This window comes from Phyllobates terribilis, unplaced genomic scaffold (assembly GCF_046119375.1).
Source record: "Phyllobates terribilis strain yellow unplaced genomic scaffold, ASM4611937v1 Scaffold_5__5_contigs__length_657084704, whole genome shotgun sequence".
NCBI classification, from domain to species: Eukaryota; Metazoa; Chordata; class Amphibia; order Anura; family Dendrobatidae; genus Phyllobates; species Phyllobates terribilis.
In genome coordinates, this window is record NW_027362765.1 from 373,612,139 (window position 1) to 373,624,877 (window position 12,739).

Consider the following 12,739-nt stretch of genomic DNA (forward strand, 5'->3'; position numbering starts at 1 on the left):
CCAAATGTCATGGCATTGGCGGTTTAATAAATGGGAGAGGCACCCAGACCAAATGTCATGGTGTTGAGGGTCTAATAAATGGCAGAGGCACCCAGACCAAATGTCATCGCATAGGGGGTCTAATAAATGGGAGAGGCACCCAGACCAAATGTCATGGCGTTGGGGGTCTAATAAATGGCAGAGGCACCCAGACCAAATGTCATGGCGTTGGGGGTCTAATATATGGCAGAGACACCCAGACCAAATTTCATAGCATTGGGGGTCTAATAAATGGCAGAGGCACCCAGACCAAATGTCATGGCGTTGGGGGTCTAATAAACGGCAGAGACACGCAGACCAAATGTCATGGCGCTGGCGGTCTAATAAATGGCAGAGGCACCCAGACCAAATGTCATGGCGTTGGGGGTCTAATAAATGGCAGAGACACCCAGACCAAATGTCATGGCATTGGGGGTCTAATAAATGGGAGAGGCACCCAGACCAAATGTCATGGCGTTGGCGGTCTAATAAATGGCAGAGGCACCCAGACCAAATGTCATGGCGTTGGCGGTCTAATAAATGGCAGAGGCACCCAGACCAAATGTCATGGTGTTGGGGGTCTAATAAATGGCAGAGACACCCAGACCAAATGTCATGGCATTGGGGGTCTAATAAATGGGAGAGGCACCCAGGCCAAATGTCATGGCATTGGCGGTCTAATAAATGGAAGAGGCACCCAGACCAAATGTCATGGCATTGGGGGTCTAATAAATGGCAGAGGCACCCAGACCAAATGTTTTGGCGTTGGGGGTTTAATAAATGTCAGAGGCACCCAGACCAAATGTCATGGCGTTGGCGGTCTAATAAATGGCAGAGGCACCCAGACCAAATGTCATGGCGTTGGGGGTCTAATAAATGGCAGAGACACCCAGACCAAATGTCATGGCGTTGGGGGTCTAATAAATGGCAGAGACACCCAGACCAAATGTCATGGCGTTGGGGGTCTAATAAATGGGAGAGGCACCCAGACCAAATGTCATGGCGTTGGCGGTCTAATAAATGGCAGAGGCACCCAGACCAAATGTCATGGCGTTGGGGGTCTAATAAATGGCAGAGACACCCAGACCAAATGTCATGGCATTGGGGGTCTAATAAATGGGAGAGGCACCCAGACAAAATGTGATGGCATTGGCGGTCTAATAAATGGGAGAGGCACCCAGACCAAATGTCATGGCGTTGAGGGTCTAATAAATGGCAGAGGCACCCAGACCAAATGTCATGGCATTGGCGGTCTAATAAATGGGAGAGGCACCCAGACCAAATGTCATGGCGTTGGGGATCTAATAAATGGCAGAGGCACCCAGACCAAATGTCATGGCGTTTGGGGTCTAATATATGGCGGAGACACCCAGACCAAATGTCATGGCATTGGGGGTCTAATAAATGGCAGAGGCACCCAGACCAAATGTCATGGCCTTGGGGGTCTAATAAACGGCAGAGACACGCAGACCAAATGTCATGGTGTTGGGGGTCTAATAAACGGCAGAGACACCCAGACCAAATGTCATGGCGTTGGGGGTCTAATAAATGGCAGAGGCACCCAGACCAAATGTCATGGCGTTGGGGGTCTAATAAATGGGAGAGGCACCCAGACCAAATGTCATGGCGTTGGCGGTCTAATAAATGGCAGAGGCACCCAGACCAAATGTCATGGCGTTTGGGGTCTAATAAATGGCAGAGACACCCAGACCAAATGTCATGGCATTGGGGGTCTAATAAACGGGAGAGGCACCCAGACCAAATGTCATGGCATTGGGGGTCTAATAAATGGGAGAGGCACCCAGATCAAATGTCATGGCGTTGGCGGTCTAATAAATGGGAGAGGCACCCAGACCAAATGTCATGGCGTTGGGGGTCTAATATATGGCAGAGACACCCATACCAAATGTCATGGCATTGGGGGTCTAATAAATGGCAGAGGCACCCAGACCAAATGTCATGGCGTTGGGGGTCTAATAAACGGCAGAGACACGCAGACCAAATGTCATGGCGTTGGGGGTCTAATAAATGGCAGAGACACCCAGACCAAATGTCATGGCGTTGGGGGTCTAATAAATGGCAGAGACACCCAGACCAAATGTCATGGCGTTGGGGGTCTAATAAATGGCAGAGACACCCAGACCAAATGTCATGGCGTTGGGGGTCTAATAAATGGCAGAGACACCCAGACCAAATGTCATGGCATTGGGGGTCTAATAAATGGGAGAGGCACCCAGACAAAATGTGATGGCATTGGCGGTCTAATAAATGGGAGAGGCACCCAGACCAAATGTCATGGCGTTGAGGGTCTAATAAATGGCAGAGGCACCCAGACCAAATGTCATGGCATTGGCGGTGTAATAAATGGGAGAGGCACCCAGACCAAATGTCATGGCGCTGGGGGTCTAATAAATGGCAGAGGCACCCAGACCAAATGTCATGGCGTTTGGTGTCTAATATATGGCAGAGACACCCAGACCAAATGTCATGGCATTGGGGGTCTAATAAATGGCAGAGGCACCCAGACCAAATGTCATGGCCTTGGGGGTCTAATAAACGGCAGAGACACGCAGACCAAATGTCATGGCGTTGGGGGTCTAATAAACGGCAGAGACACCCAGACCAAATGTCATGGCGTTGGGGGTCTAATAAATGGCAGAGGCACCCAGACCAAATGTCATGGCGTTGGGGGTCTAATAAATGGCAGAGGCACCCAGACCAAATGTCATGGCGTTGGGGGTCTAATAAATGGGAGAGGCACCCAGACCAAATGTCATGGCGTTGGCGGTCTAATAAATGGCAGAGGCACCCAGACCAAATGTCATGGCGTTGGGGGTCTAATAAATGGCAGAGACACCCAGACCAAATGTCATGGCATTGGGGGTCTAATAAATGGGAGAGGCACCCAGACCAAATGTCATGGCATTGGGGGTCTAATAAATGGGAGAGGCACCCAGATCAAATGTCATGGCGTTGGCGGTCTAATAAATGGGAGAGGCACCCAGACCAAATGTCATGGCGTTGGGGGTCTAATATATGGCAGAGACACCCAGACCAAATGTCATGGCATTGGGGGTCTAATAAATGGCAGAGGCACCCAGACCAAATGTCATGGCGTTGGGGGTCTAATAAACGGCAGAGACACGCAGACCAAATGTCATGGCGTTGGGGTCTAATAAATGGCAGAGACACCCAGACCAAATGTCATGGCGTTGGCGGTCTAATAAATGGGAGAGGCACCCAGATCAAATGTCATGGCGTTGGGGGTCTAATATATGGCAGAGACACCCAGACCAAATGTCATGGCATTGAGAGTCTAATAAATGGCAGAGGCACCCAGACCAAATGTCATGGCGTCGGGGGTCTAATAAACGGCAGAGACACGCAGACCAAATGTCATGGCGTTGGGGGTCTAATAAATGGCAGAGACACCCAGACCAAATGTCATGGCGTTGGGGGTCTAATAAATGGCAGAGACACCCAGACCAAATGTCATGGCATTGGCGGTCTAATAAATGGGAGAGGCACCCAGACCAAATGTCATGGCGTTGGGGGTCTAATAAATGGCTGAGGCACCCAGACCAAATGTCATGGCGTTGGGGGTCTAATAAATGTCAGAGGCACCCAGACCAAATGTTATGGCGTTGGGGGTCTAATAAATGGCAGAGGCACCCAGACCAAATGTCATGGCGTTGGAGGTCTAATATATGGCAGAGACACCCAGACCAAATGTCATGGCGTTGGGGGTCTAATAAATGGCAGAGGCACCCAGACCAAATGTCATGGCGTTGGGGGTCTAATAAATGGCAGAGACACCCAGACCAAATGTCATGGCGTTGGGGGTTTAATAAATGGCAGAGGCACCCAGACCAAATGTCATGGCATTGGGGGTCTAATAAATGGGAGAGGCACCCAGACCAAATGACATGGCGTTGGCGGTCTAATAAATGGCAGAGGCACCCAGACCAAATGTCATGGCGTTGGGGGTCTAATAAATGGCAGAGACACCCAGACCAAATGTCATGGCATTGGGGGTCTAATAAATGGGAGAGGCACACAGACCAAATGTCATGGCATTGGCGGTTTAATAAATGGGAGAGGCACCCAGACCAAATGTCATGGTGTTGAGGGTCTAATAAATGGCAGAGGCACCCAGACCAAATGTCATCGCATAGGGGGTCTAATAAATGGGAGAGGCACCCAGACCAAATGTCATGGCGTTGGGGGTCTAATAAATGGCAGAGGCACCCAGACCAAATGTCATGGCGTTGGGGGTCTAATATATGGCAGAGACACCCAGACCAAATTTCATAGCATTGGGGGTCTAATAAATGGCAGAGGCACCCAGACCAAATGTCATGGCGTTGGGGGTCTAATAAACGGCAGAGACACGCAGACCAAATGTCATGGCGCTGGCGGTCTAATAAATGGCAGAGGCACCCAGACCAAATGTCATGGCGTTGGGGGTCTAATAAATGGCAGAGACACCCAGACCAAATGTCATGGCATTGGGGGTCTAATAAATGGGAGAGGCACCCAGACCAAATGTCATGGCGTTGGCGGTCTAATAAATGGCAGAGGCACCCAGACCAAATGTCATGGCGTTGGCGGTCTAATAAATGGCAGAGGCACCCAGACCAAATGTCATGGTGTTGGGGGTCTAATAAATGGCAGAGACACCCAGATCAAATGTCATGGCATTGGGGGTCTAATAAATGGGAGAGGCACCCAGGCCAAATGTCATGGCATTGGCGGTCTAATAAATGGAAGAGGCACCCAGACCAAATGTCATGGCATTGGGGGTCTAATAAATGGCAGAGGCACCCAGACCAAATGTTTTGGCGTTGGGGGTTTAATAAATGTCAGAGGCACCCAGACCAAATGTCATGGCGTTGGCGGTCTAATAAATGGGAGAGGCACCCAGACCAAATGTCATGGCGTTGGGGGTCTAATAAATGGCAGAGGCACCCAGACCAAATGTCATGGCGTTGGGGGTCTAATAAATGTCCGAGGCACCCAAACCAAATGTCATGGCGTTGGCGGTCTAATAAATGGCAGAGGCACCCAGACCAATTGTCATGGCATTGGGGGTCTAATATATGGCAGAGACACCCAGACCAAATGTCATGGCGTTGGCAGTCTAATTAATGGCAGAGGCACCCAGACCAAATGTCATGGCGTTGGGGGTCTAATAAATGGCAGAGACACCCAGACCAAATGTCATGGCGTTGGGGGTTTAATAAATGGCAGAGGCACCCACACCAAATGTCATGGCGTTGGGGGTCTAATAAATGGCAGAGGCACCCAGACCAAATGTCATGGCGTTGGGGGTCTAATATCTGGCAGAGACACCCAGACCAAATGTCATGGCATTGGGGGTCTAATAAATGGCAGAGGCACCCAGACCAAATGTCATGGCGTTGGGGGTCTAATAAACGGCAGAGACACGCAGACCAAATGTCATGGCGTTGGGGGTCTAATAAATGGCAGAGACACCCAGACCAAATGTCATGGCGTTGGGGGTCTAATAAATGGCAGAGACACCCAGACCAAATGTCATGGCGTTGGGGGTCTAATAAATGGGAGAGGCACCCAGACCAAATGTCATGGCGTTGGCGGTCTAATAAATGGCAGAGGCACCCAGACCAAATGTCATGGCGTTGGGGGTCTAATAAATGGCAGAGACACCCAGACCAAATGTCATGGCATTGGGGGTCTAATAAATGGGAGAGGCACCCAGACAAAATGTGATGGCATTGGCGGTCTAATAAATGGGAGAGGCACCCAGACCAAATGTCATGGCGTTGAGGGTCTAATAAATGGCAGAGGCACCCAGACCAAATGTCATGGCATTGGCGGTCTAATAAATGGGAGAGGCACCCAGACCAAATGTCATGGCGTTGGGGATCTAATAAATGGCAGAGGCACCCAGACCAAATGTCATGGCGTTTGGGGTCTAATATATGGCGGAGACACCCAGACCAAATGTCATGGCATTGGGGGTCTAATAAATGGCAGAGGCACCCAGACCAAATGTCATGGCCTTGGGGGTCTAATAAACGGCAGAGACACGCAGACCAAATGTCATGGTGTTGGGGGTCTAATAAACGGCAGAGACACCCAGACCAAATGTCATGGCGTTGGGGGTCTAATAAATGGCAGAGGCACCCAGACCAAATGTCATGGCGTTGGGGGTCTAATAAATGGGAGAGGCACCCAGACCAAATGTCATGGCTTTGGCGGTCTAATAAATGGCAGAGGCACCCAGACCAAATGTCATGGCGTTTGGGGTCTAATAAATGGCAGAGACACCCAGACCAAATGTCATGGCATTGGGGGTCTAATAAACGGGAGAGGCACCCAGACCAAATGTCATGGCATTGGGGGTCTAATAAATGGGAGAGGCACCCAGATCAAATGTCATGGCGTTGGCGGTCTAATAAATGGGAGAGGCACCCAGACCAAATGTCATGGCGTTGGGGGTCTAATATATGGCAGAGACACCCATACCAAATGTCATGGCATTGGGGGTCTAATAAATGGCAGAGGCACCCAGACCAAATGTCATGGCGTTGGGGGTCTAATAAACGGCAGAGACACGCAGACCAAATGTCATGGCGTTGGGGGTCTAATAAATGGCAGAGACACCCAGACCAAATGTCATGGCGTTGGGGGTCTAATAAATGGCAGAGACACCCAGACCAAATGTCATGGCGTTGGGGGTCTAATAAATGGCAGAGACACCCAGACCAAATGTCATGGCGTTGGGGGTCTAATAAATGGCAGAGACACCCAGACCAAATGTCATGGCATTGGGGGTCTAATAAATGGGAGAGGCACCCAGACAAAATGTGATGGCATTGGCGGTCTAATAAATGGGAGAGGCACCCAGACCAAATGTCATGGCGTTGAGGGTCTAATAAATGGCAGAGGCACCCAGACCAAATGTCATGGCATTGGCGGTGTAATAAATGGGAGAGGCACCCAGACCAAATGTCATGGCGCTGGGGGTCTAATAAATGGCAGAGGCACCCAGACCAAATGTCATGGCGTTTGGGGTCTAATATATGGCAGAGACACCCAGACCAAATGTCATGGCATTGGGGGTCTAATAAATGGCAGAGGCACCCAGACCAAATGTTATGGCCTTGGGGGTCTAATAAACGGCAGAGACACGCAGACCAAATGTCATGGCGTTGGGGGTCTAATAAACGGCAGAGACACCCAGACCAAATGTCATGGCGTTGGGGGTCTAATAAATGGCAGAGGCACCCAGACCAAATGTCATGGCGTTGGGGGTCTAATAAATGGCAGAGGCACCCAGACCAAATGTCATGGCGTTGGGGGTCTAATAAATGGGAGAGGCACCCAGACCAAATGTCATGGCGTTGGCGGTCTAATAAATGGCAGAGGCACCCAGACCAAATGTCATGGCGTTGGGGGTCTAATAAATGGCAGAGACACCCAGACCAAATGTCATGGCATTGGGGGTCTAATAAATGGGAGAGGCACCCAGACCAAATGTCATGGCATTGGGGGTCTAATAAATGGGAGAGGCACCCAGATCAAATGTCATGGCGTTGGCGGTCTAATAAATGGGAGAGGCACCCAGACCAAATGTCATGGCGTTGGGGGTCTAATATATGGCAGAGACACCCAGACCAAATGTCATGGCATTGGGGGTCTAATAAATGGCAGAGGCACCCAGACCAAATGTCATGGCGTTGGGGGTCTAATAAACGGCAGAGACACGCAGACCAAATGTCATGGCGTTGGGGTCTAATAAATGGCAGAGACACCCAGACCAAATGTCATGGCGTTGGCGGTCTAATAAATGGGAGAGGCACCCAGATCAAATGTCATGGCGTTGGGGGTCTAATATATGGCAGAGACACCCAGACCAAATGTCATGGCATTGAGAGTCTAATAAATGGCAGAGGCACCCAGACCAAATGTCATGGCGTCGGGGGTCTAATAAACGGCAGAGACACGCAGACCAAATGTCATGGCGTTGGGGGTCTAATAAATGGCAGAGACACCCAGACCAAATGTCATGGCGTTGGGGGTCTAATAAATGGCAGAGGCACCCAGATCAAATGTCATGGCGTTGGGGGTCTAATAAATGGGAGAGGCACCCAGACCAAATGTCATGGCGTTGGCGGTCTAATAAATGGCAGAGGCACCCAGACCAAATGTCATGGCGTTGGGGGTCTAATAAATGGCAGGGACACCCAGACCAAATGTCATGGCATTGGGGGTCTAATAAATGGGAGAGGCACCCAGACCAAATGTCATGGCGTTGAATGTCTAATAAATGGCAGAGACACCCAGACCAAATGTCATGGCGTTGAAGGTCTAATAAATGGCAGAGACACCCAGACTAAGGCTGCTGACTGTAGAAGGGAAGTCAGTTCTGGTCCGGTGGACATGGAGTATCGGACAAGACGTTGCGCAAATCTTTTTGCTCATCTCTAGTAATAAGCAAATTATTTTCATCTACAGACTGAAATCTAATAAAAAGAAAAAATGATTACATAACTTTCCTCCACTGTTACATTTATGTCTGCTCTTCATTGTCTCTACGTTGGGGTCACCAGTAGAGCTGAGCAAATCCATTTGTAGCAAATGTAATTTATTTGGAATTTCCTGAAAATTTCAGATTCTGGAGAATTCAAATTTTGGGGATCTGATTCTAACAAATCCAGTGAACAGGCGAGAGGGGTGGACCGAGGACAAGCGAAAATATTTTATGATTTTTTAATCCCTTTTCTGCCTTCTATTTATTATATTTTGGCATCTGGAGCAAAATATCAGCAATCAAGGAACTTTTTCGAATTTCTAATCCCATTTGGATGCAATTGTTCTTCTTGAATACCAGGAATGCAATGTTTCCGATCATTCCTATGTCTGCGATTGGTTGTTTATTGTTAACCCTTTTGTTGTCTGAGATCGGATCGGGGTGGAAATTCTAAACAGGAAGTGAGAAGAACAAAGCACATAAAGGAAAGCCGGGCAGATCATGAAGACCCGGAGCAGAGAGGCGAGAAGAACCTTTGTTACACTCAGATTCCGCTATTCTGTAGATGTTTCTAAGACAAAACAATGAGACATTTCTTGATTTTCCTCTTGAACTTCCTAACATGTAAGAGATGGGGATTGTTTACAGACATCTGATCTCAGAAGTATTGATACATTGTAACAATAATGGAAGATTCGCTCTTGTATCAGGTTCTGACTGCTCACGGATATTCTCCTTCTTTCTCCCCACAGGTCGAGGCCAGGAGATAACCGTCAAACAAGATAAAAGTTTTTCAATAATAACCGTGGGAAGTTCCATAAGTTTCCAGTGTGACTACAATGGAACAACAGCAACTTATAACGTCTTCTGGTACCAGCAAAAACCGGGAGGCGGGCTGGAGCTCATGGCTTATTCTGTGGCCGTAAACGACAAAACGATGGAAAACAAGTTTAAGAATTCGTGGACAATGTAGCGTTCTGAGGACAGGACGGCCTCTCTAAGGTGCAATAACGTCACCTCCGAGGAGTCGGCCGTGTATTACTGTGCAGCCAGTTCTCACAGCCGCAAAAAGCTCAGCTACGGCCAACAAAAAGCTGAAGGAGGAAGCAGCACCGACCTCTAGAGGGCGCCGCATTGTCACAAGTAAAACTTATATTCAAAGCCGATTCATAAGAGTGGAAGCAGCTGAATATGAACTCATGCGCCTGATGATGGTTTTAACCCCCTGATGAGCAGAGTGTTTTGGACTTTTATAGCAATTTTTTTGCAACTTTTTTCTTATTTTACAAAACATATGTCTGTTTTGTTGTCTTTTATGTTTTTTTCTTTCTTTTATACTTTGGGGATATTTCCATTGTTATTCCTTACATTTGCAGATCGTCAGTGATACACAATAAAGTATTACAACGGTTTCCCAAGTTATTTAAATAATTTTGATACATGTTGTAATGATCAGCGGTGTCAGGGCTTGTATTGGCTCCAACTATTATCTCTCTATTATATCTATTTATCTATTATCTATCTGTCTATTATCTATCTATTATCTCTCTATTATATCTATTTATATATTATCTATTATCTATCTGTCTATTATCTATCTGACTATTATCTATCTATTATCTATCTTCTATTGATTATATCTGTTATCTATTATATCTATTATCTATCCATTATCTATCTATTATCTATCAATTATCTATATATTATCTATCTATTATCTATCTATCATCTATCTATTATATATCTATTATCTATTATCTATCTATCATATATCTATCTATCATCTATCTATTATTTATCTATCATCTATCTATTATCTATCTATTATCTATTTATCTATCTATCATCTATCTGTTATCGATCTATCATCTATCTATTATATATCTATTATCTATCTATTATTTATCTATCTATCTATTATCTTTCTATTATCTATCTATTATCTATCTGTTATCTATCTATCATCTATCTATTATCTATCTGCTATCTATCTATCTATTATCTTTCTATTATCTATCTATTATCTATCTATCATCTATTATCTATCTAGCAATTATCTATCTATCATCTATCATGTATCTATTATCTATTTTTACAATGTGTCACCCATGAATTCATAAAAATGTGCAGCCGATGCCTCTATTCAGTACATTGAGCAATATGTAGACTTAGAAAGTGAAGACAGATTGACCAGTGGGGTTACTCAGAGTAAGACCCTCATGGTCTAATAATGCTGATGTCTCCTTAGAGGGATCATCCCGGGATAACATAATGATGACCCACCCAAGTGAATTGGAGATATGATGCAGTACATAGAGTGGCCACTGAACAATGTGCTGTAACGGCTCCATACATTGCTGACATCCAGCGGTCATCAATATTTTAGTCCCTGAAAACCCCTTTAAACGCTGAGTAATTCATTAAATCACATGTTTAAGTGAAAACTGATATTTTCTGACATAAAAACTATAGTATTAGTGGGGGCTCTTTGTAATATCCAGATCGTTTGGCTCTTGTTGACCTCACCTGACTTTCCTCTTGAGGGTCTCTATTAGGTCATTCTCCATCATTTTTGCAATTTTCCACGTTCGGACCCCACTGAAATCATTCTCTGATATGTCCTTTATGGAATATTAAAAATGACTCTTTCTTTAAAAGGACCTGACCACCAAGTAGACTATCAATGTGGTCAATGTGGAGATTGAGGATATGGCTTATGATGTTTTAGCACCCAGGATGGAAATATAAGAAAGTGTCATCCTTTATGAAAGTGTCATCCGCTATGTTTCATAGTCAACCATGTTTGGCGCAGAACAATGACTTCTTCATTCTGCTTCATCAATGGTGGCAACTAGAGCCAAGGCCACCTCTGTGACATCGGGCTGGGGTCTTCATTAGACTACTCCTTTAAAGGAAAGTCTATTGTTAATGTAGGCTAAAAAGTCAACCAGAAGATCACCAAACTATGGAACCCACCATAAATGGTGTGTGAAGAGTGAGCGATGTGGGGTCATAAAAACGCAGCTAAAAAAATAAATGAGAATAATTATGGAGGAACTGGTTTTATTGACATATTGTGTCCTTCAAGAAATGTCCATCTGCTCTACTACCCATAACCATCTACTCTACTGCCGATATGGGCTTATGATTAGAAGCCATAGGCTTTCCGCTCCTAACCATGCCCACTACTTCTCTGATCATCTCTGAAGGATGACTAAACATCTAAAGGGGGAGGATTTTCTAAAAAGGAAATGACAGATTTGATTTTTTTTCTATAGAAGATCTGAAAAGTTCATCAACTTTAGTTAAGAAACATGGAGAACCTATAAGAGATTTAGGACAAGGATTCTTCTATTTCCTACATAGAAATTAGACTCAAAAAATGAGTCTAATAATCCTTATATTCATCTGGAAGTTTCTATCATGTAAGAACTTACACTAAATATCTTCAGAAAGATGAAAAGAGAAAGTCTACAGAGGTCAGACAAGGATGATAGAGCAGAAGGCAGCAGAGATACATTGTAACATCTCGAATACTCACTCTTCGTTCCATGACCTTGATCTTTGTGTTATGATCTTGACCAACTTCATGAGTATTTTGTTTCTTCCCGCAGGTTTCTGCCAGCAGGTGACTGTGACTCAAAATAACGAGTTTGTAGTAGTAAAAGTTGGAGAACCCATCAGTCTAAAATGTGAACACAGTGACAGGACGGGGACCTATACCATGTTGTGGTACCAGCAAATATCAGGGAAGGGTCTGGAGCTCGTGGTCCTGTCTACCGCTGTAAATGACTTTACCATGGAGAAAAAGTTTACTGGCTTGTGGAGCCTGGAGCGCCCTGACGCCGAGTCATCCACCCTCAAACGTAATAACGCAACTTCTGAGGATTCGGCCGTGTATTTCTGTGCATCCAGTCAACACCGCCACAAAAAGTTGAGAAGCAGCCAACATAAAACCTGCACTGCACGATATTTATGACAAAGGGAGGAGTTGGGAGCAGGGACCTCTAAAGGGCGCTGTGTGGCAAAGGGAGCAGTAGAGAGCAGGGACCTCTAGGGGGCGCTGTGTTTTCATAATTTACTGTATGTTTCCTAACATCCATCCTTTAGGTTCCACTCCATCGTCATCACATCAATGCAACTTATTTTGGGGTTGTATAATTTAATGTTCCTCACTTTCTATCAGAGAATTATTTCACCACG

At 46.0% G+C, this 12,739-nt stretch overlaps 1 gene segment (V, D, J or C); it reads left to right on the forward strand.

Moving 5' to 3' along the window:
• The first annotated feature begins 9,120 nt into the window (after positions 1–9,120).
• Positions 9,121–9,659, forward strand: LOC141271574 (T cell receptor alpha variable 5-like). The segment is given in 3 exon segments: positions 9,121–9,160; positions 9,289–9,458; positions 9,510–9,659. Coding segments are annotated over 3 exon segments (360 nt in total).
• The last annotated feature ends 3,080 nt before the right edge of the window (positions 9,660–12,739 follow it).